Below are 15695 nucleotides of genomic sequence, written 5' to 3'. Positions count from 1 at the left end.
ACATACACATTGTTAACTTCTTACTGCAACAGTACTATCAGAACAATAATAATACATCTTCTAACAGTTCAGGAGTCTGCTTCCCCTAATAGGATGCAAGGTCCTATAGCTCTGTTTATAGCTGTCCTTACTTTCGAATCTACAGAAGCTACTTAATAAATGATGACAGGATGAGTGCAAAGCTGGCTCATCGGGGGTGCAGGAGCAGCGAACGGGGACGACACGGATCCCAGAGCTGCTGGGGCTCATGCCAGGGAGTAAAATAGCAACAGCCACAGGTGGTCCCAGGGTGAGGTAACGGGAACGAAGCCCTCACAAGTGCAAACAGTATGATGCAATCATGAGGATAAAAGCAATATGATTAAGCTAACAGACTAGAAGCTTTATCAGTGGAGAAAACTCAGTACCGCTACATGGCTCCAGATGCAAGGATTCTCTCCACTCTGAGAGCCCTTGGGGGGGGTGGTCAATGAGGACCCACTCGGCTCAGCTGAGAATCCACACACGCTGATTCAATCCAGGAGGCAGGACCTACATTATGAAGACCTCGTCCTTAAGGCTTGGGTTTAAAAATTAGAGCTGGCTAGTGTTTGATAGAGTAGCTGCGGGGACTCTGACAGGCTGGATGCTCACCTGGAGGCTGCAGTCCCTGGCACAGCCTGAGAGCAGGGCCAAGAGCCAGCTGACCATCCCCGTTATCCTTCCTGGGGCCCCAGCCCGCAGATCAGCACCCCCTCCTGCTGAGGTCCCAGGGCTCCAGGCTCTGGTGGGGGTCCAGACCATCCTCCCGCTAAGGCCACCTGGCCAGCGACTGCCTTGCAGCCTTGAGCAGAGGGGCAGGTCCCCTGGGCCAGCCTTGTCCTGGCCCACAGATGCACCAAGGCAGAGACAGAGACACCATGGGACATGGTCAAATCAATTTCAGCTCTAATCTGAGCGGCGGCCATGATAAGCTCTAGACTAATCATGTTTGACTAGCTCACAGTTCCCTGAGAGAGCAAATTTTCCGGAAAAATAAATCAATAAAAAGCCCTCGGCGGCGCGTCCTGGGGATGGGAGACCTGTTCGAGCTAATGTTTATTCAATTAATTCTGAGAGCAGCCCTCGCAGAACCCCAAGCAGGCGGTGAGACCGCTAGTTAGCACCGGTTCTGAATGATTGAATCTGGAAAACCGGGAAAGACAAGGCTGCAGGCTGCGATGACCAGAGGCGAGAACCCAACCCCCTTGCCGCTGTTATCTGCGGGGACTCCAGCTCTCATCTACCGGAAATGCACACTTCTGTTTACCTTCGGCACAAGGCCGTGGGCCCTGGCCGAATGTGTCACTGGCCTTTGCCATCTTGAGGTAAAGACCCTGCTGGTAACCATCCTGGTCTCTGTGTTGGATGCTCCATTTCGGGGAGTGGGAAGACTCCTCCTCCGCCGCCCTCCTCCCACTGCCAAGGGTGGCTTATTGAGAGGCGATGCCCTCACCTTGAGGTCTGGGATCCCGTAGCCCTTCTTGAGGGTGATCTGGAACACGTCCAGGGCGCTGATGTACGCGGCCAGGCGGGAGAGGCTCTGCTTGCCGCTGCCGCCCACCCCCACCAGCAGGGCGTTGCCCCGCGGGGACTCCAGGATGCGGTTGATCCTGCAGATGTGGGCCACCGCGTCCTCGAACAGTACCTGAGAAGAGGCCGGGCCGGAGAGATCCCAGGCGTCTCGCCGGCAGGACGCGCCTCCCTCGCTCGTCTTCCGGCCCCAGCCCCACCGCTGCCCGCTCGAGCTCCGGGCTCACCAGGTTCATGACTGCATTGACCTCGTTGTAACTGTCCAGGACTTCCACCAGGAGCTTGTTCAGTGGAGCCAGGTCGGTCACTGGCAGGTATTTGGGGTCTCCGATCCCGTGAGCAAAGTGGCAGAAGATGTTTGGTTTGGCGAATAGGAGCTCATCACCGAGATCCTAGACGTCGGTTGGGGGGAGACACTGTTCTGGCGGCTACCACGGGCCCATGGAGCCCAAGCAGCAGCCCCGGCATCTTGCCCAATGGCCTCAGGAGGCCAGGCCATGTCTGCTGGGGCCCACACTGATGCTGCCAGGGACCCTGAAAACTGCTGAGCAAAAGCCCCTGGTCTGTGTCCCACTGGGAATGAACCAACTGTCCTGAAAAACTATTCTACCATGCAAACCCTGGACCCACCAGTGGAGCGTGTTACCCCGAGCAGAGCTATCTCTGCCCGGCGGCTGGAGGGAGAGGTCTTCACCTCCTGACCTGCTGAGAGTGCCTCTCCTCCTCGCTTGGGCCACACCCACGTGGCAGAGGCATCTCATGGGACCCCACGCGGTCCTCCCCATCCCCATCCCTATCCCAGGGCCCTGGCGAGGAGGCGAGGCTTGTTGGGGGCCCCTACTCTCTCTGCCCCTTGGAGCCTTCCTGGGCTCGGCTGGGCAGCCTGGTGGCCTGACTCACGTCAAAGAACTTCTTGGTGGAAGCGATGGTGACCCTGCGCAGCGTGTCCTGGTCCTTCTCGTCCACCATCTTGTCGCCGTACACGCGCTCGGCCTCGTGTAGCCAGAGGCGGACGAGGTCCAGTGGGAGTTTCAGGATCTCTGCGGTGGAGAACAGGAGCCCCTGCCCCAGAGGCGAGATGGTGAGCATCCTTAGGTGTGTTGGGAGGCAAGCCAGGTGCCGCACACAGATCAAACGAGAAAGTGGCCGCTTTCCCAGGAAGTGATCCGGTATAGTGGTACAGTAGCCATTCGGGGCCCAGGAAACGAGAGACTGCCAAGGCCACCAGTCCTGGAGGCTGAAGGGGGTGTCTGCGGCCTGAGAGACGATGGGGGGGATTCTCCTCACCAGACAGGGTCAAGGGCTGCCCCCTCTAATGGGGTGGATGGTGGAGAAAGGGACAAGGGGTCTGATCAGGCACAAACTGACTATGGGAGGCCTCGAAGCGGCCATCAAGCTCAAGCTCTGCAGCCAGGCTGCTCGGCCTGGCCTAGCTTGGCTCTTTGCCAACGAAGTGACCTGGCAAGTTCAATGGGTGCCTATTTTCCAGGCCCCTGTCCTGGGCTCTGGGAGTGCAGCGATGATGGGACAGACTCTGCCTTCATGGAGCTCCCCTTGTAGCGGGGAGACAGAACCAGACAGACAAAGTCACAAGGTAATCCCACGTTGTGATGTGTGCTGTGACATGCTTGGGGACAGTGGGACAGGGTGTGTGGGGAGGAGGAGGAGGGGCCTCTCGGGGGCATGATATTTGAGCTGACACTTGAGATGGGAGGAGATGGGCATGACTTAACCTCCCTGAGCCTTGGACTCCCCATCTGCAAAAATGGGGATATCTGAGCACTATGTGTTGTTTGGAGGAGGAAATGGGGATGTAAGTGGCCAAACCCAGTGGCTGGTTCAGTCCATCCATAAGAGGAAACATCACCACCACCACCATCACATCACCACCACTATCACCGTTACTACCATTATCATCGTCATCACCCTGACTCCCACCATTGTCATCACCCCTACCATTATCATCAGCACCACCACCATCATTACCACCATCATCACTATCAGCATGGTCACCATCAGTACCACCATCACCATCGTCACTATCACCATAGTTACCACCATCACCATCATTACTATCGGCATGGTCACCATCAGCACCACCATCATCATCACTATCACCATAGTTACCATGCTCACCATCATTACTACCACCATGGTCACCACCCTCATCATCATCTGTCATAACCATCATCACATCATATCCCCCTCCATCACTGTCATCCATCCATCCATAGGTCACTTTGCTTTCTCTCCCAAGAATGGCAGAGGAGGAGAGCATCCGTGGATCAGGCATTGGCCATAAGGTGGCATTACATAGCACTAAAAGAGCAGTACCTGGAAAATATTGGAGAGGTCCCTGAGGTTGAAAACATAATGAAACTTAATGGCCGTGGGAAGAAACGTTGATGTCACTTTCTGGTGCAGGGCTGTTCCAGGAAAAAGACACATCGATTCTTGTGCACTCTTAATGGCCTCAGGAAGTGCAAAGCTTAAGCTATAGTTTCTAAAGCAAATGGACTGTGAGACGGTGACAATTTAAGTAAGAAATCTGCAGGGGGAGGGATTCTGCCGCTTTGCTCATGTGTCAATCATTGCTGTATAAAGAATTTCCTATCCTCCGCCTCCCCTCTCGAGCAATTGGATCTCATAATATCCTCTGCAGAAATACAGAGTCATTGAAAAAGAAATATTGATTTGAAAGTATAAATAAAATATTTAGTAGGGGAAAGTATGAAGCCGCCGTTGGCCCCGTAACACAGTGGGTCTGATGGACAGGAGAGGGGGCAAGGCTGGACGGTTTACCCAGGGCGGAGGCCACCAGGTGGCTGCTCATCTTCTGGACCACAAGGGGCGCCGAGCGGTAGGACAGGTGCTGGGTCAGGATGGTGCTGTAGATGCTCGTGAGGGCCTCCTGGCCCGGGAAGCTCACCGCAAACACGCAGAAGTGGCGCTGCCCGGAACAAGCAGAGACCCTCGTCAGGCCGTGCGTGGGGACCAGCCTGGGGCAGGGCCGCCTTCCTGGGGAGCAGACTCTGTCCTCATCTCCTGGTGTCTTGTGGGCATGGTCAGAATGGACAGGTTCCCTCAAGCCTTGCGTGTGGTGAGACGCCCCCCCCTTAGATATTGATTCCATCTCAAAACAGCCAAATTCATGTCCCGCTCTTCAGAAACAACTTGGCGGAGGCCAAAGAGTGTTTCAGAGCACAACCTGGGTTTAAATTTCAGATCTCCATCTGTTCAACGTAATTCAGGGTGAAGTCCTGCCTGGATTATAGACACAGTACAGGATTATCCTGTTAAGTCTAAATTTCACACAGAAATTTTTTTTTTTTTTTTTTTTAGTACAAATACATCTCAAACATCGAATGGGACATGATTTGCTGTTTATCTGAAATTCAGATTTCCCCAGGCATCTGTATTTTCATTTGCTAAATCTGGCAGCCTCTCGATGTCCCCACAAATGTGCTGACATCCGAAGGGCTGGGGCATGCTCCAGGGAAAGCCAGCCTGCCGCCCCCACCCCCCCACCCCATATGCATGCTATCATCCTCATCAGACAAATGAGCTTTGGACTCATGCAGCCGCCCAAGACGAGTCCGGTTTCTGCCCACCTGAAGTCTGGGGTCGATGGTGAAGGACCCGGAAGTGGGGTTCATGCACGCCACGTACTGACAGTTGTGGACGTCCTTCAGTGTCAGCTTCTGTCGGTCGTACCTGCATGGGGGAGGCCAGCATCAAGCCCTGCCGCTGGTGCCCAGGAGCCACCCCCTGCTCCCCACCCACCCCGGTCATGCCTTGCATACAGTTAAAAAAACAACAAGAAAAAACCCTGGGACTTCCCTGCTGGTCTAGTGGCTAATACTCTGCTAATACAGAGGCTAATACACTTCAGGGCAGGAGATCCAGGTTCAACCCCTGGTCAGGGAACTAGATCCCACATGCTGCAACTAAAGATCCTAAATGCCACAACAAAGATCAAGTATCACACATGTGGTAACCAAGACCTGGTGCAGCTAAATAAATGAACAAATGTGAAGGTGAAGTTGCTCAGTCGTGTCCAACTCTTTGCGACCCCATGGATTGCAGCCTAAGAGGCTCCTCTGTCCATGGGACTTTTCAGGTGAGAATACTGGAGTGGGTTGTCATTTCCTTCTCCAAGAGATCTTCCCAACCCAGGGATTGAACAGGGGTCTCCCGCATTGTAGGCAGATGCTTTACTGTCTGAGCCACCATAAACCTCAATAAATATCAATTATATGTGAAATGGCCAACTGTACTTCATGCTCTAGAGAAAAAAAATAATTTTTTTTTCTTTTGAGAAAATTTTTGAAAACGGGAGGCAACAGAGTGGCTCATTGTGTAGGTCTGGGTGTATGTTTCAGCTCAACTGGGACTCTAGGGAGGCTGGCTAACTCCTCTGTGCCTTGACCTCCCCACCCTGGACCCCCCCAGGTCTGAAGCCCCGTCAGCCTGGTCCTCTGTCCCAGCCCTGCCTCCCCGCCGTGGCAGACCCCTCACCCCCGCCTACCAGTGCCCGTGATCCATATGTTGTCGGATGAGGGTGTGGGGGGCCACTGTCCCGTACTTGTCCACCTCGGGCATGTTCATGTCGTCGATGAAGTAGATCAGCTTCTTGGTGCCTGGCGGTCCATAGTTCCGCCCTGATTTCTTCTCCAGTGGCTTTTCGAGAACTCCTAGAGAAGGGAACGGGGTAGCCCCCACAGTGCCTGGCCAATCCCAGAGGTGGTGGCCCAAAGGGTAGCCCTGGGGGGTGCCAAGGACAGGCGGGTTGGACTCCAGCCACAGAGGGAGGGAAGGAGATGGGGGTGGGCCCCACGGATCCCAGGCAGGGGGCAGGAACCTTGCTTCCCATCAACCTTGGGCCACCCAGGACTGGCTGCGAGCTCCCTGTGGGACCTGGTACCCCCACTATGGGGACAGAGACAAGTGGGGGGTGGGGTGGGAAGTGGAGGCAGCTGGTGAGCTCCTGGGGCTGTGGTAAGCAGGGCGGGGGCACTCAGGGTGGGATCGGGGGTGTCCAGGCCCGGCAGCGAGCACCCGGGCTCAGCCTCGGCCTCACCCTGCAGCATGGCCGAGGTCGTGTAGAAGTTGAAGGGCACGGCCTGCACCAGGTAGTCGTCTGTGCTCAGGCTGTCCAGCTTGTCCCCCATCAGCACCGACTTGCCCGTCCCCGCGTTCCCCACCAGCATGACCGGCCACGACTTCTCCATGAGCAGGTCCATGAAGTAGCGGATACGGATGGTTTCCGTGGTGTGCACCAGCGAGGCCTGGTGGGGGGCGGGGGGCGGGGAGATGTCGGGGGAGGAGCCGTGACCTCAGACAGACCCGGGCCTCCAGGTCCCACCTCCGGACAAACTTGCAGACCTGGGCAGCGTGTTAGATCCCCCGGTCTTACACAAAAGGTCCTACTGATGGAGACTGTTTGTGACTGGACATCCCGACGAGAAGCGTGGGGTGGGACTCTGAGTCCCGCTCCTCAGTCGTCATCCATCGTCACTGTTCTGGGCCGTTTACCTGCAGCGGGACGTCGGGGTCCAGCTCGAAGGCGGGCACTTTGTCTGTCCATGGCAGGAACTTCTTGGTGTCGGGGTCTATGTAGTAGTCGAAGACTGTCCCCTGCGAGGGGAACTTGATCGTCTTAAATTCGTTGATCCACCACCTGCTGAACTCGACTCGATAATCTACAAGCTGTTGGGAGACAAAAATGAAGCTCAGAAAGGGCCCTGCTGGGAGGGACGCCGGGAGACCGCACATGGGCGGCTGAACGCCCGCCGCGGCCGGCTGCTCACCTGGTCCTGGAACATGGCCCCCCCAAAGGCCCAGAAGCAGGCGAACACAAAGTAGAGCTCGTAGAGCTCCTTGGCGGAGTCGGGCGGTGCGTTCTTCTCGGTGAGGAGGCACTCGAGCAGGTAGAGGATCATCTGGATGATGGTGATCTCGGGCACCGGCGTGATCTTCTTAAACCCGAAGCGGAGCTTGTCCAGGCAGGTGGGCAGGTACTTGTCGAAGAGGATCATCAGGTTGGCCTTCTCTGACTGCACCTTGCGCCTCTCGATCCAGCTGCTCACCACTCTGGGGAAGGCGGGGAGGTGCTGAAGGACTGGGCCACCAGGTGGGGTCCCTCTGGTGACCCTCCCCTTGCTGATCACTTCCACGTGACTCTGGTGCCCCTGCCTGGTGATGGGGCCAGTCCTGAGACCTTCAGAGGATCTGACAAGGGTGAGCTCTTTCCCTGGGATGCTAGCTGTGGGGTGCTGTCCACCTAGAACAACTAGGAACTGTGCTTCCTATCCTCAAATGTGGCTAACACTGAGGACGTAGAGCTGCATATAGGAGAAGGGAAGAAAGGTTTCATAACATCATCTGGGGGACAGACAGGGAGGGGTGGGAAGGGAAGAAAAGGAGAGGAGCAGGGACACCTCATGGCATTCTCTGGACTCCTGGATCCAGCCATGCCTGAAGCACGCTTGGTGAATTGAGCCAATTGACGCTTTTAGTGGAAGAGTTCAAACCAATACAATAGGCGTTCCTGGGGAGCTGTGTTGCCTGGAGTGGGGTGCACAGAGGTGGTCCACCACGACCGTGAGGAGTGTGGATTCTAGAGTCCGAGTGCCCGGCTTGAATGGGCTCTAGTGTGGCCAGTGGTGGCCTTGGGTCAGTTACTCAACACGTCTGTGTCTCAAGTTTCTCATCCGTAAATGGGAGTGATGATGATAACTCCCATTTGGAAGGACTACCTGGGTTGATATTTTTAAAGCTCAGAGGACGGTGCCTGGTCCACAGTAAGTGCTAAATAGGCGCCTGCTAAAAGCGTAAAGAGCACTGGCGGATGAGCTCAGTGAGCTGTCATTTCCAGGATGCCCAGAGCGTAAGCAGGAAGCTCATGTTACCCAACGCAGCTCGCCTGCCCTCTGCAGACATGCCTTTCTGCAAATGAGTGCGTGTTCTGGAAGCTCTGAGTCTCACTACACCCCCAGCAGATCAGGGAACCAAGAGTTCAAAACCTCTGCCCCATTGCCCCTGGGCTAACTAGGTAACAGAGCAGATTTTCAAACACTTGACAAGCAAACGCAGACAAGCAAACACCTGCAGTTAAGAGCTGAGTTCCAGGTACACTAGGTCTTCAGAACGGAGACCAATGTGCAAATCTATACACAGACTGCTGCATTTGCCTTCTATCTTGCAGGCAGATATATCAAATTTAAAATTTTGCCTTGTTAGAGACATTTAGTGCATGCAAATGTATGTGCCGGCTTTGATCTGAAAAGCCAGCTCAGATATATAACACCGAGAGGACAAGAGGCTCCCCCGTGGGCACCTGTCCTGTCCCCGGAGGCCATGGGACCCTTGGACTATGCTTCACGTCCCCCTCTGGGACGGCTGCCCCTGCAGGAGTGCTGCTCTTCCTCTGGGGCCAGGGGTGCCCCAAGACGGCTCTCAGACTCCCCACTTCTCTCCAGCAAAAGCCAGGTTTCCTCCTGGTCCCCAAGGAGCCACTCAGAGTCTCCTGGTCATTCCTCTGGAGCCCCAAGGACCACTCCCGGCCAAAGGGCGTGTCTCCTTCAGCCCACTCAGTGTCCCTCCTCTGCCCACCCCTGCTGATATTCTGGCTCTTTCCTCCCACCCTGCTGGGTGTCCCCCTGGGTGCTCCTCGGCCCCGACATCTTCTTCCTGTTCCCCTGCATCTTAGCGGCTCCTGCCCGGGTTTTGTTCCAGTTCTCTTGCCTTGTTGGCTGCCCACCCTGGAAAAACCCAGATGTGCGACATGGGCAGAGTTGGCAGCCCCTCAGAAGACATGTCCCCTTGCAGTCTGCAGACACAGCCTTATTTGGGAAAAGGGTGCTTGCAGATGAAATCAAAGTAAGGATCTCGAGACTGAAACATCGTGGATGAGGGTGGGCCCTGACCCACTGCCTGTACCTTATAAGAAGGGAAATTATGACACACGGAGGCGTGTGCAGAGGTGGGGGGCCACCAGAGATTCAGAATGTGGCCACATCCGTCTACAAGCCAAGGATTGCCAGCAACACCAGAAGCTGGGGGAGAGCCCTGGAAGAGGTCCCCCTTTAGAGCTTCTAGAAGGAACCAACCCTCCCAACACCTGGATTCAGATCTATGCCCTCCAGAAGCAGAAGAGGATAACCCTCCATTGTCTGAAGCTGCCTGGTTTGTGGTCCTTGGTCATGGTGGCCACAGGACGCCAGCAAAGTGGGTGGACAGGTGTTGCTGAAGAAGACGGCACAGTGCTGCCGGGTCTCGGCGGCCCCCAGGACCCTGTGGGTCAGGCCAGCTCCAGTCCAGCCCCTGCCAGGCGCTCAAGCACCCTTCCAGCCCTGGCCTCGCTATGTCGGGAGCTGGGCTCACTTCCTGCCGCAGAGACACCCGGAGCACGAACTCTCTGCCTCCCCCACTCGCCCGACTCGCCTGCACCTGGAAACCCTCCTGCCTCTGTTCCGCAGCGCTCATCTTCCCCCAGCTGCTTTGAGACTCATTTCCAGAAAGACCCTCCTTTCGAGGGCCTCCTCCCAGTTCCTGCTCCTCGAATTGCCACCTGGCTCCTGGCTCTGTCATGCCAGGAAGCTGTTCTGCCTGAGCTAGCGGTCAGCTCCCAGCTGCCAAAATCCAGCGGCAACATTCTGTCCTTGGCTCCTTGACACTCCGGACGCGACCCTCTGGACCCCGCCTCCCCTCCTGAAGCTTCTTCCTCCCTGGGTGTGCGGGAGGCCACCTTCCGGTTTCCCTGCCGCCTGTTCCTTCTGGAAGTGCTTCCTCCCCACATCTCTTACCACACTCCATGTGCCTCCTGGAGGCCCAGTTTCCCCAGTACGGAGCAGCCTAGGGTCAGACACACAGCAGGGGCACAGAAAGCTCTGGATGAAGGGCTGGATGGACGGACGGCTGAATGAACGCAGCCATGGTGTTTCTCCCGAGCCTGTCAGTCCTGGAACGCTGCACCAGGGTTTCTACTTAAGACCACGCAGGATGTTCTGGCATGTAAATTACTAGCCACGGGTCCAAATGCAAAAATGTACCTCTCCAAGATCGATGCCAAGCCTTCCATTTCTTAGGATTTCAAACGTTTCTCACATCCACCCCTCCTCCCCATCCCCAGTGGCCACCTGTCGTCTGCTGGCATGAACTCTTCCCCTCACATCAGAGAGGGCCCCTGTGCCAGCCCCTAGGCTGGTCTAGGGCTGGTCCTTCCTGCCAAGAGCATCTCCATGCTTCACGGTCCATCCGCCAACACCAGACTGCTGCCCGTCCCTGGGAACCTCACACTCTTGCTCTGATGCGCCTTAAGTGTTGGTTCTCACCTGAAATGCTTTCCACTCGGAAAGCTCCTTCTCCTCTGGGGGGTCAGCCCAAACTCCAGCTCCCCCAGGAAGACTTCCTGTCTCCATGACAGGCCCTGCCCCTCCCTCTGCACTTGCTTCATCAGCCGCCGTGATGCATGTCATCACTTACTCACACGCCTCTCCTGCATCCTTGCGTTGTAGTGACCGTGTAGCCTGGGGAGGGCCTGGCACAGGGCGCTTACCATGTGAATGAATGAGTGAGTGAATGAACGGGTGCCCAGGCAACACGGAAATGCCACCACCGTTCCCTTTTTCTCTGCATAGTTTGGAGCAGAACAAAAGCCCAACTCACGGGTTCCAGCCTAGATCGGCAGGGTTGATGTACAGAATGCCGGCTCTGGAGACGGTGGCCGGCGTGGCCGTCCTCAGGTGGCTGATCTCGAACACCAGCCGCATGGTGCGGTTCAGGGGGATCCGCTCGTTGCTGGCCAGGGTGAGGACCTGGTGAGGGACACAGGCCTGTGGGTTTCAGCTGCAAAAGCACCCTTGTCCTGAGGCTGTCACAGGTCCCATCTCAGAAGAGAGGGCAGGTCAGAGACACCCTCGGCACCCCTGCGGGCCACCAACCACTTCCCTAACCCAACATCTCTCTGCCATCCTAGATGTCAGCACCCCCTCCACCCCTCCCACCCCAGGACATGGAGAGCACCCAGACATGTGTGGACCATGTAGGACTTCACTCAGGGGTTAAATTTGCCTCATCAAACCACGACTCCTTTCCTTCTCCCTTTCCTGGGGAATGCTGGAGTTCCCTCCTCCACCTGACTGAGAATCACGTTAAGCTGCTTCTAGACGATTCTCAACGTTGTCTGCACCTTCCGAGATATTAGCTTCCCCTCCCATGTGGTGCCACCTGCCACGTGGTCAGGTAGGAACGTTCCCCATGCCTGCACCCTTTGCCCACGCTGCGGCCAAAGAACCTGAGCTGGCCTGGGCCCCATGGGCCTGCGTCCAGCAAGGACTGTGCCTCGGGAGGGGGCTTCCCCCGGCCCCTCGCCGTCTGTAACACTTTGTGCAGAGCTCCAGACGGGCCCCTCCTCGGTCCCCGTCCACAGCGGGTCCTGTGTGCTGAGTGAGGTGGGCGAGGTGTGTGCCGAGTCCCACGCACCCCCCTGCCCCTCGTCACTCTGGTTCTGAGGGGTCGGCTCTGGGGTCGCGGGCCCCTTGTACCTTGTTGTCGTCCATGACGGTGTTGAGGGACTCAATCCACATGGGGTCTATGTCCCCATCCAGTACGATCCACTTGGGGCCGTCGTGTGTGATGTTGGCCAGGTCCCGCATGATGGTGGAGAAGAGGCCTGCAGGTGGCGGGGCTGATCAGGCCTGGCTCCGGGTGGCCCCCCGCGGGGGCGCTGACAGCATCCCGGGCTCTCCCTGGGCCGAGACCCAGCCCACCCCCTCCCGCGCCCGCCGGGCCGGCCCTGGCCTCTCTCTCAGAGGGGGCCAGTGCCCTGCTCCAGAGGGGGAGTGAACGCTCAGACAGCAGGGGACTTGGCTCACTTCCTGCTCTTCTCCTGACCCCAAGGCCCCTCTCCTTGATGCCTCTGCCCCTGCCCCTGCCCCGCAATGCTCCCCGCAAGTCTGGTCCACTCCTCAGATTCGACAGCCCTACGTGGAGTGCCACGACCCCAGGCAGCACCCCATCCCTTCTCCCTTCACTCCCCACCTTCCTTCCTTCTCTCAGTAAAGGTTTGCTGAGCACTCAAGTCTCAGACTCAGAGCAGGGGGCTTGGGGACAGTCACTGCCCCCTGCCCACCCCACAGAACTTGCATTCCAGTGGAGGGGGGCGGGGAAAACACAAGATACACACACAGAAATAGATACAGCGTCACAAAGAGAAAACAGGGTGAGCGGCAAAGGACCCTTGCAGGGGAAGACTGGAGCAGAGCCCCACCCCGGCCTGGAAAGGGGCGCATGGAAGTCAGCAAGGGTGGGGGACCCCCAGTAAGCAGGGCGCCCCTCCCTCCATGCCGCTTCTTCCCTCTAGGCCACCCTTGGGGCCCCCTTTGTCTCCTCCAGCCCCTCACTTGTCTTTTCTCCAATAGCCCGAGTTCTTCTTATAAAGCACAGACCTCATCAAGGTCCTCCCCCAGGGAAAGACCGTTCCCAACCCCTGAGGCTCTGGCCTGTGTTTCCAGGCTCTCCCCCACCCCAAGGACCACGGTGTGGTGGCCCCGCTTGGGGCCGCTGTGCCGATGCTCACGGGTCCGAGGCTTCCCCAGCTCCCCCCGCCGGGTGGAGTGAGCTGGCTCCCCTCTGTGATCTCCCTGCTCTCCGTAAGTGCCACCAGGATGCCCCATGTGCATGTGCGGGCCCCTCCCCCAACCGGACCACCGAGGATCTCCCTCGGGGGCCCGGCCACGCGTTCACTGCACGGAGCCCGGCGGAGCAGCCACAACGCAATCAGCTCGCTGCGGACCCAGGCCTAGGACGCCTGCTCCGGCCACTGGTCCCCTTGGCCCCGCAGGGACCCCTCTCTGTTACCATCTTTCCACTCCCTGGTCGCTGGGTTGATGATGCCAAAGAGTTCGTCACAGGTGACGGCCTTGGGGTCCAGGTCCACGGCCACCGGCTTCCTTTTCAGGTTCTGGTAGGTCTTGTTCAGAGACCTGAGCACCTGCAGCGACGGGGGGCCACTCACACGGGGCTCAGGGGCCGCACCCCATGCCCACACCCCATGCCAGGGCCCCCGTGTGAGCTCGCAGGGCCTTTGAAAACCCATGGGCAGAAGCCCAGCCGTGGACCCGCTTCGCCCTGGAGACACGCAGGTGTGTTTGCGTCCCCCAGACAACACCCAGGGCATGCCGGGCACCCTGAGATCTCTCCTGTCTGTGCACAGCGGACGGCTGCTCTGCCAGGTCCCGGGAAAAGGGGTATTGTTCCTGATAATACAAGTAACATGTGCTCGCTGGAAAAAATTAAGGGAAGAAAGCTACCTGCAGTTCTTCCACTGAGAGGAAAGAGTTTTTAAGGACATTTGAAGATGTTCACGTGGATATGCGTGTAGATACACACACATACATACATTCCTTTTTAGAGAAGTGGTTCATACAGTTTCTGCTTTTTAAAAATAACTTGAAGTGAGCATCCCTCATGTTACATAGTCTTTGGAGATGATCTTTAATAATAGCATAATTGTCCATCCTGTGGGCGTCTAGCTGAGCACTTGACTGGTTTAGAATTTTCCGATGTTTTAGGTATCAGTAATGTTGGCTGCCACCCTCTGCTTCCCACCGTGCCCCAGGCAATGGGAGGGGGCAGGAAGGTAGGCATTGGCTGCAGACAGGTGGGTGACTAGTATCAATGGGGAAGGAACAGAAGGAGAGGAGACCTGGGAGAAGGGTCTCAAGGGCGGACCAGGGTCCCCAGCCACTCTTCACCTCCTCCTCTGTCCCTGTGGCCCGTCACAGCTGCCTTCCCAGCCCATGACACTCTTCGGGGGCCCGGGATGCCCTGGGCCGGGTCCCCAGGCCAGCGCGCACCTGGGACTTGCCGCTGCCCGCGTTCCCGATGACGAACACCGAGTGCCGGACTTGCAGCAGCTCCTCCAGCTGCACCACCTTCAGCACGAAGCTGTCCTCCGCCTGCAGCTTGAGCTCCACGATGCTCTGCTTGATGACCTGGGGGGGCGGGCAGGATGGGGTGCTGGGCCCGCCATGCAGGACCGGGGAGCCCCCCGCCCAGGGAAGAGATCAGAAGGGAGCAGTGGCCCTGCCTGAGGGGGTGTCCAGATGCTCTGCCGTGGGTGCTACTGAGACCCCCATGCCGGGGATGGGTTTGTCCGAAGCCCCTTCTGCTTCCTCTCCTGACCCTCCAGTATTGAGAAAGGAGCTGGAGAGGCAGCCTGTGGCCTCAGGACATTCCTCAGGGCAGAGGGAGACACGCACGTGTGGCCATTGCCTGCTGGCAGACACGGCCATCACCCCCGTGTGGTACCTGCCACTTAGGCGGTGGAAAGCGATGGTGGAAAGTGAGGTCCTCGGCAGTAAGGAGGCCTAGGTGGGACCCTGGCTGCACCCACCTTCTCAAAATTCAGGTCCCGTTTCCGAGGCACATCCAGGGCAGGGAAGAGGTCCCCGATGAGCCCCATGAACACGGGCAGGTCGTCGGTGACGATCTTGGGGATGTTGAAGTCCCTGAGCGCCCGCATCAGCACCTGGTCCTCCGCCCGGCTGGGGTCGCCCCGCTTCAGGGAGCCGGCCACCACCAGCACAGACTTGATGGCTCGGAGGCCCCAGTCGTAGTGATCCTGCGGGCGGGCGGGCGGGCGTGAGCGTGCCGCCGGCGTGCTGGGACCGGGGCTGGGAGGCAGCCCAGGCCGCCTGCCTCGGTCACCCCTCCCGCCCCCGGCCCCGCGGGTCCCCAGAGTCACACACCTGCTTTGACAACAGCTCTTTGCACAGGGTGTAGAGTGTGATGAACTTCCTGGCCAGAAGGCGGGCCTCCAGAAAGCCCTCCGCCACCAGCATGATCTCGCATATCAGTTCAAAGTCGGGGACCACCATGGCGCAGGGCCTGAGGGGTCCGGGGGGGGTCTGTCTCGGTTTCTCCTCCTCCTCCATCCCTGCCCATCACCTTGGTGCACACCTCACTTTCCCGGGGACCACAGCCTTACTGGCAGAGACTCTAGGTGCAGAGCAGGTTCCCAGACCCCCTCCCCTCCGACCTCTACTTGCTGCTCCCTTGCTCTGCACGGGGGTGTCTCCAGGCCCTGCCCCCCTTCACTCAGCTCCTCTGAGAGTCACCAGAGCCCTGTCTCCGCCCAT

At 57.8% G+C, this 15695-nt stretch overlaps 1 protein-coding gene across 1 annotated transcript in view; it reads right to left on the bottom strand.

Annotated features, from left to right (window-relative positions):
* DNAH17 (dynein axonemal heavy chain 17) overlaps window positions 1-15695 on the bottom strand; it is a 94158-nt gene that overhangs the window by 32104 nt on the left and 46359 nt on the right. Inside the window, exons 38-53 of the mRNA XM_061144656.1 lie at window positions 15306-15444; window positions 14951-15178; window positions 14412-14549; window positions 13414-13546; window positions 12099-12226; window positions 11221-11369; window positions 7362-7644; window positions 7087-7260; window positions 6632-6839; window positions 6080-6245; window positions 5163-5265; window positions 4354-4501; window positions 3886-3977; window positions 2452-2613; window positions 1779-1943; window positions 1475-1666 (exon numbers count right to left, since the gene is read on the bottom strand). Coding sequence (XP_061000639.1) covers window positions 1475-1666; window positions 1779-1943; window positions 2452-2613; window positions 3886-3977; window positions 4354-4501; window positions 5163-5265; window positions 6080-6245; window positions 6632-6839; window positions 7087-7260; window positions 7362-7644; window positions 11221-11369; window positions 12099-12226; window positions 13414-13546; window positions 14412-14549; window positions 14951-15178; window positions 15306-15444 — 2608 coding nt within the window. The remainder of the gene's footprint in view (window positions 1-1474; window positions 1667-1778; window positions 1944-2451; window positions 2614-3885; window positions 3978-4353; window positions 4502-5162; window positions 5266-6079; window positions 6246-6631; window positions 6840-7086; window positions 7261-7361; window positions 7645-11220; window positions 11370-12098; window positions 12227-13413; window positions 13547-14411; window positions 14550-14950; window positions 15179-15305; window positions 15445-15695) is intronic.

The sequence above is a fragment of the Dama dama genome, chromosome 5 (assembly GCF_033118175.1).
Source record: "Dama dama isolate Ldn47 chromosome 5, ASM3311817v1, whole genome shotgun sequence".
NCBI lineage: Eukaryota > Metazoa > Chordata > Mammalia > Artiodactyla > Cervidae > Dama > Dama dama.
Note: the sequence above shows the minus strand (reverse complement) of the source record. Positions and strands in the feature narration are given on the sequence as shown.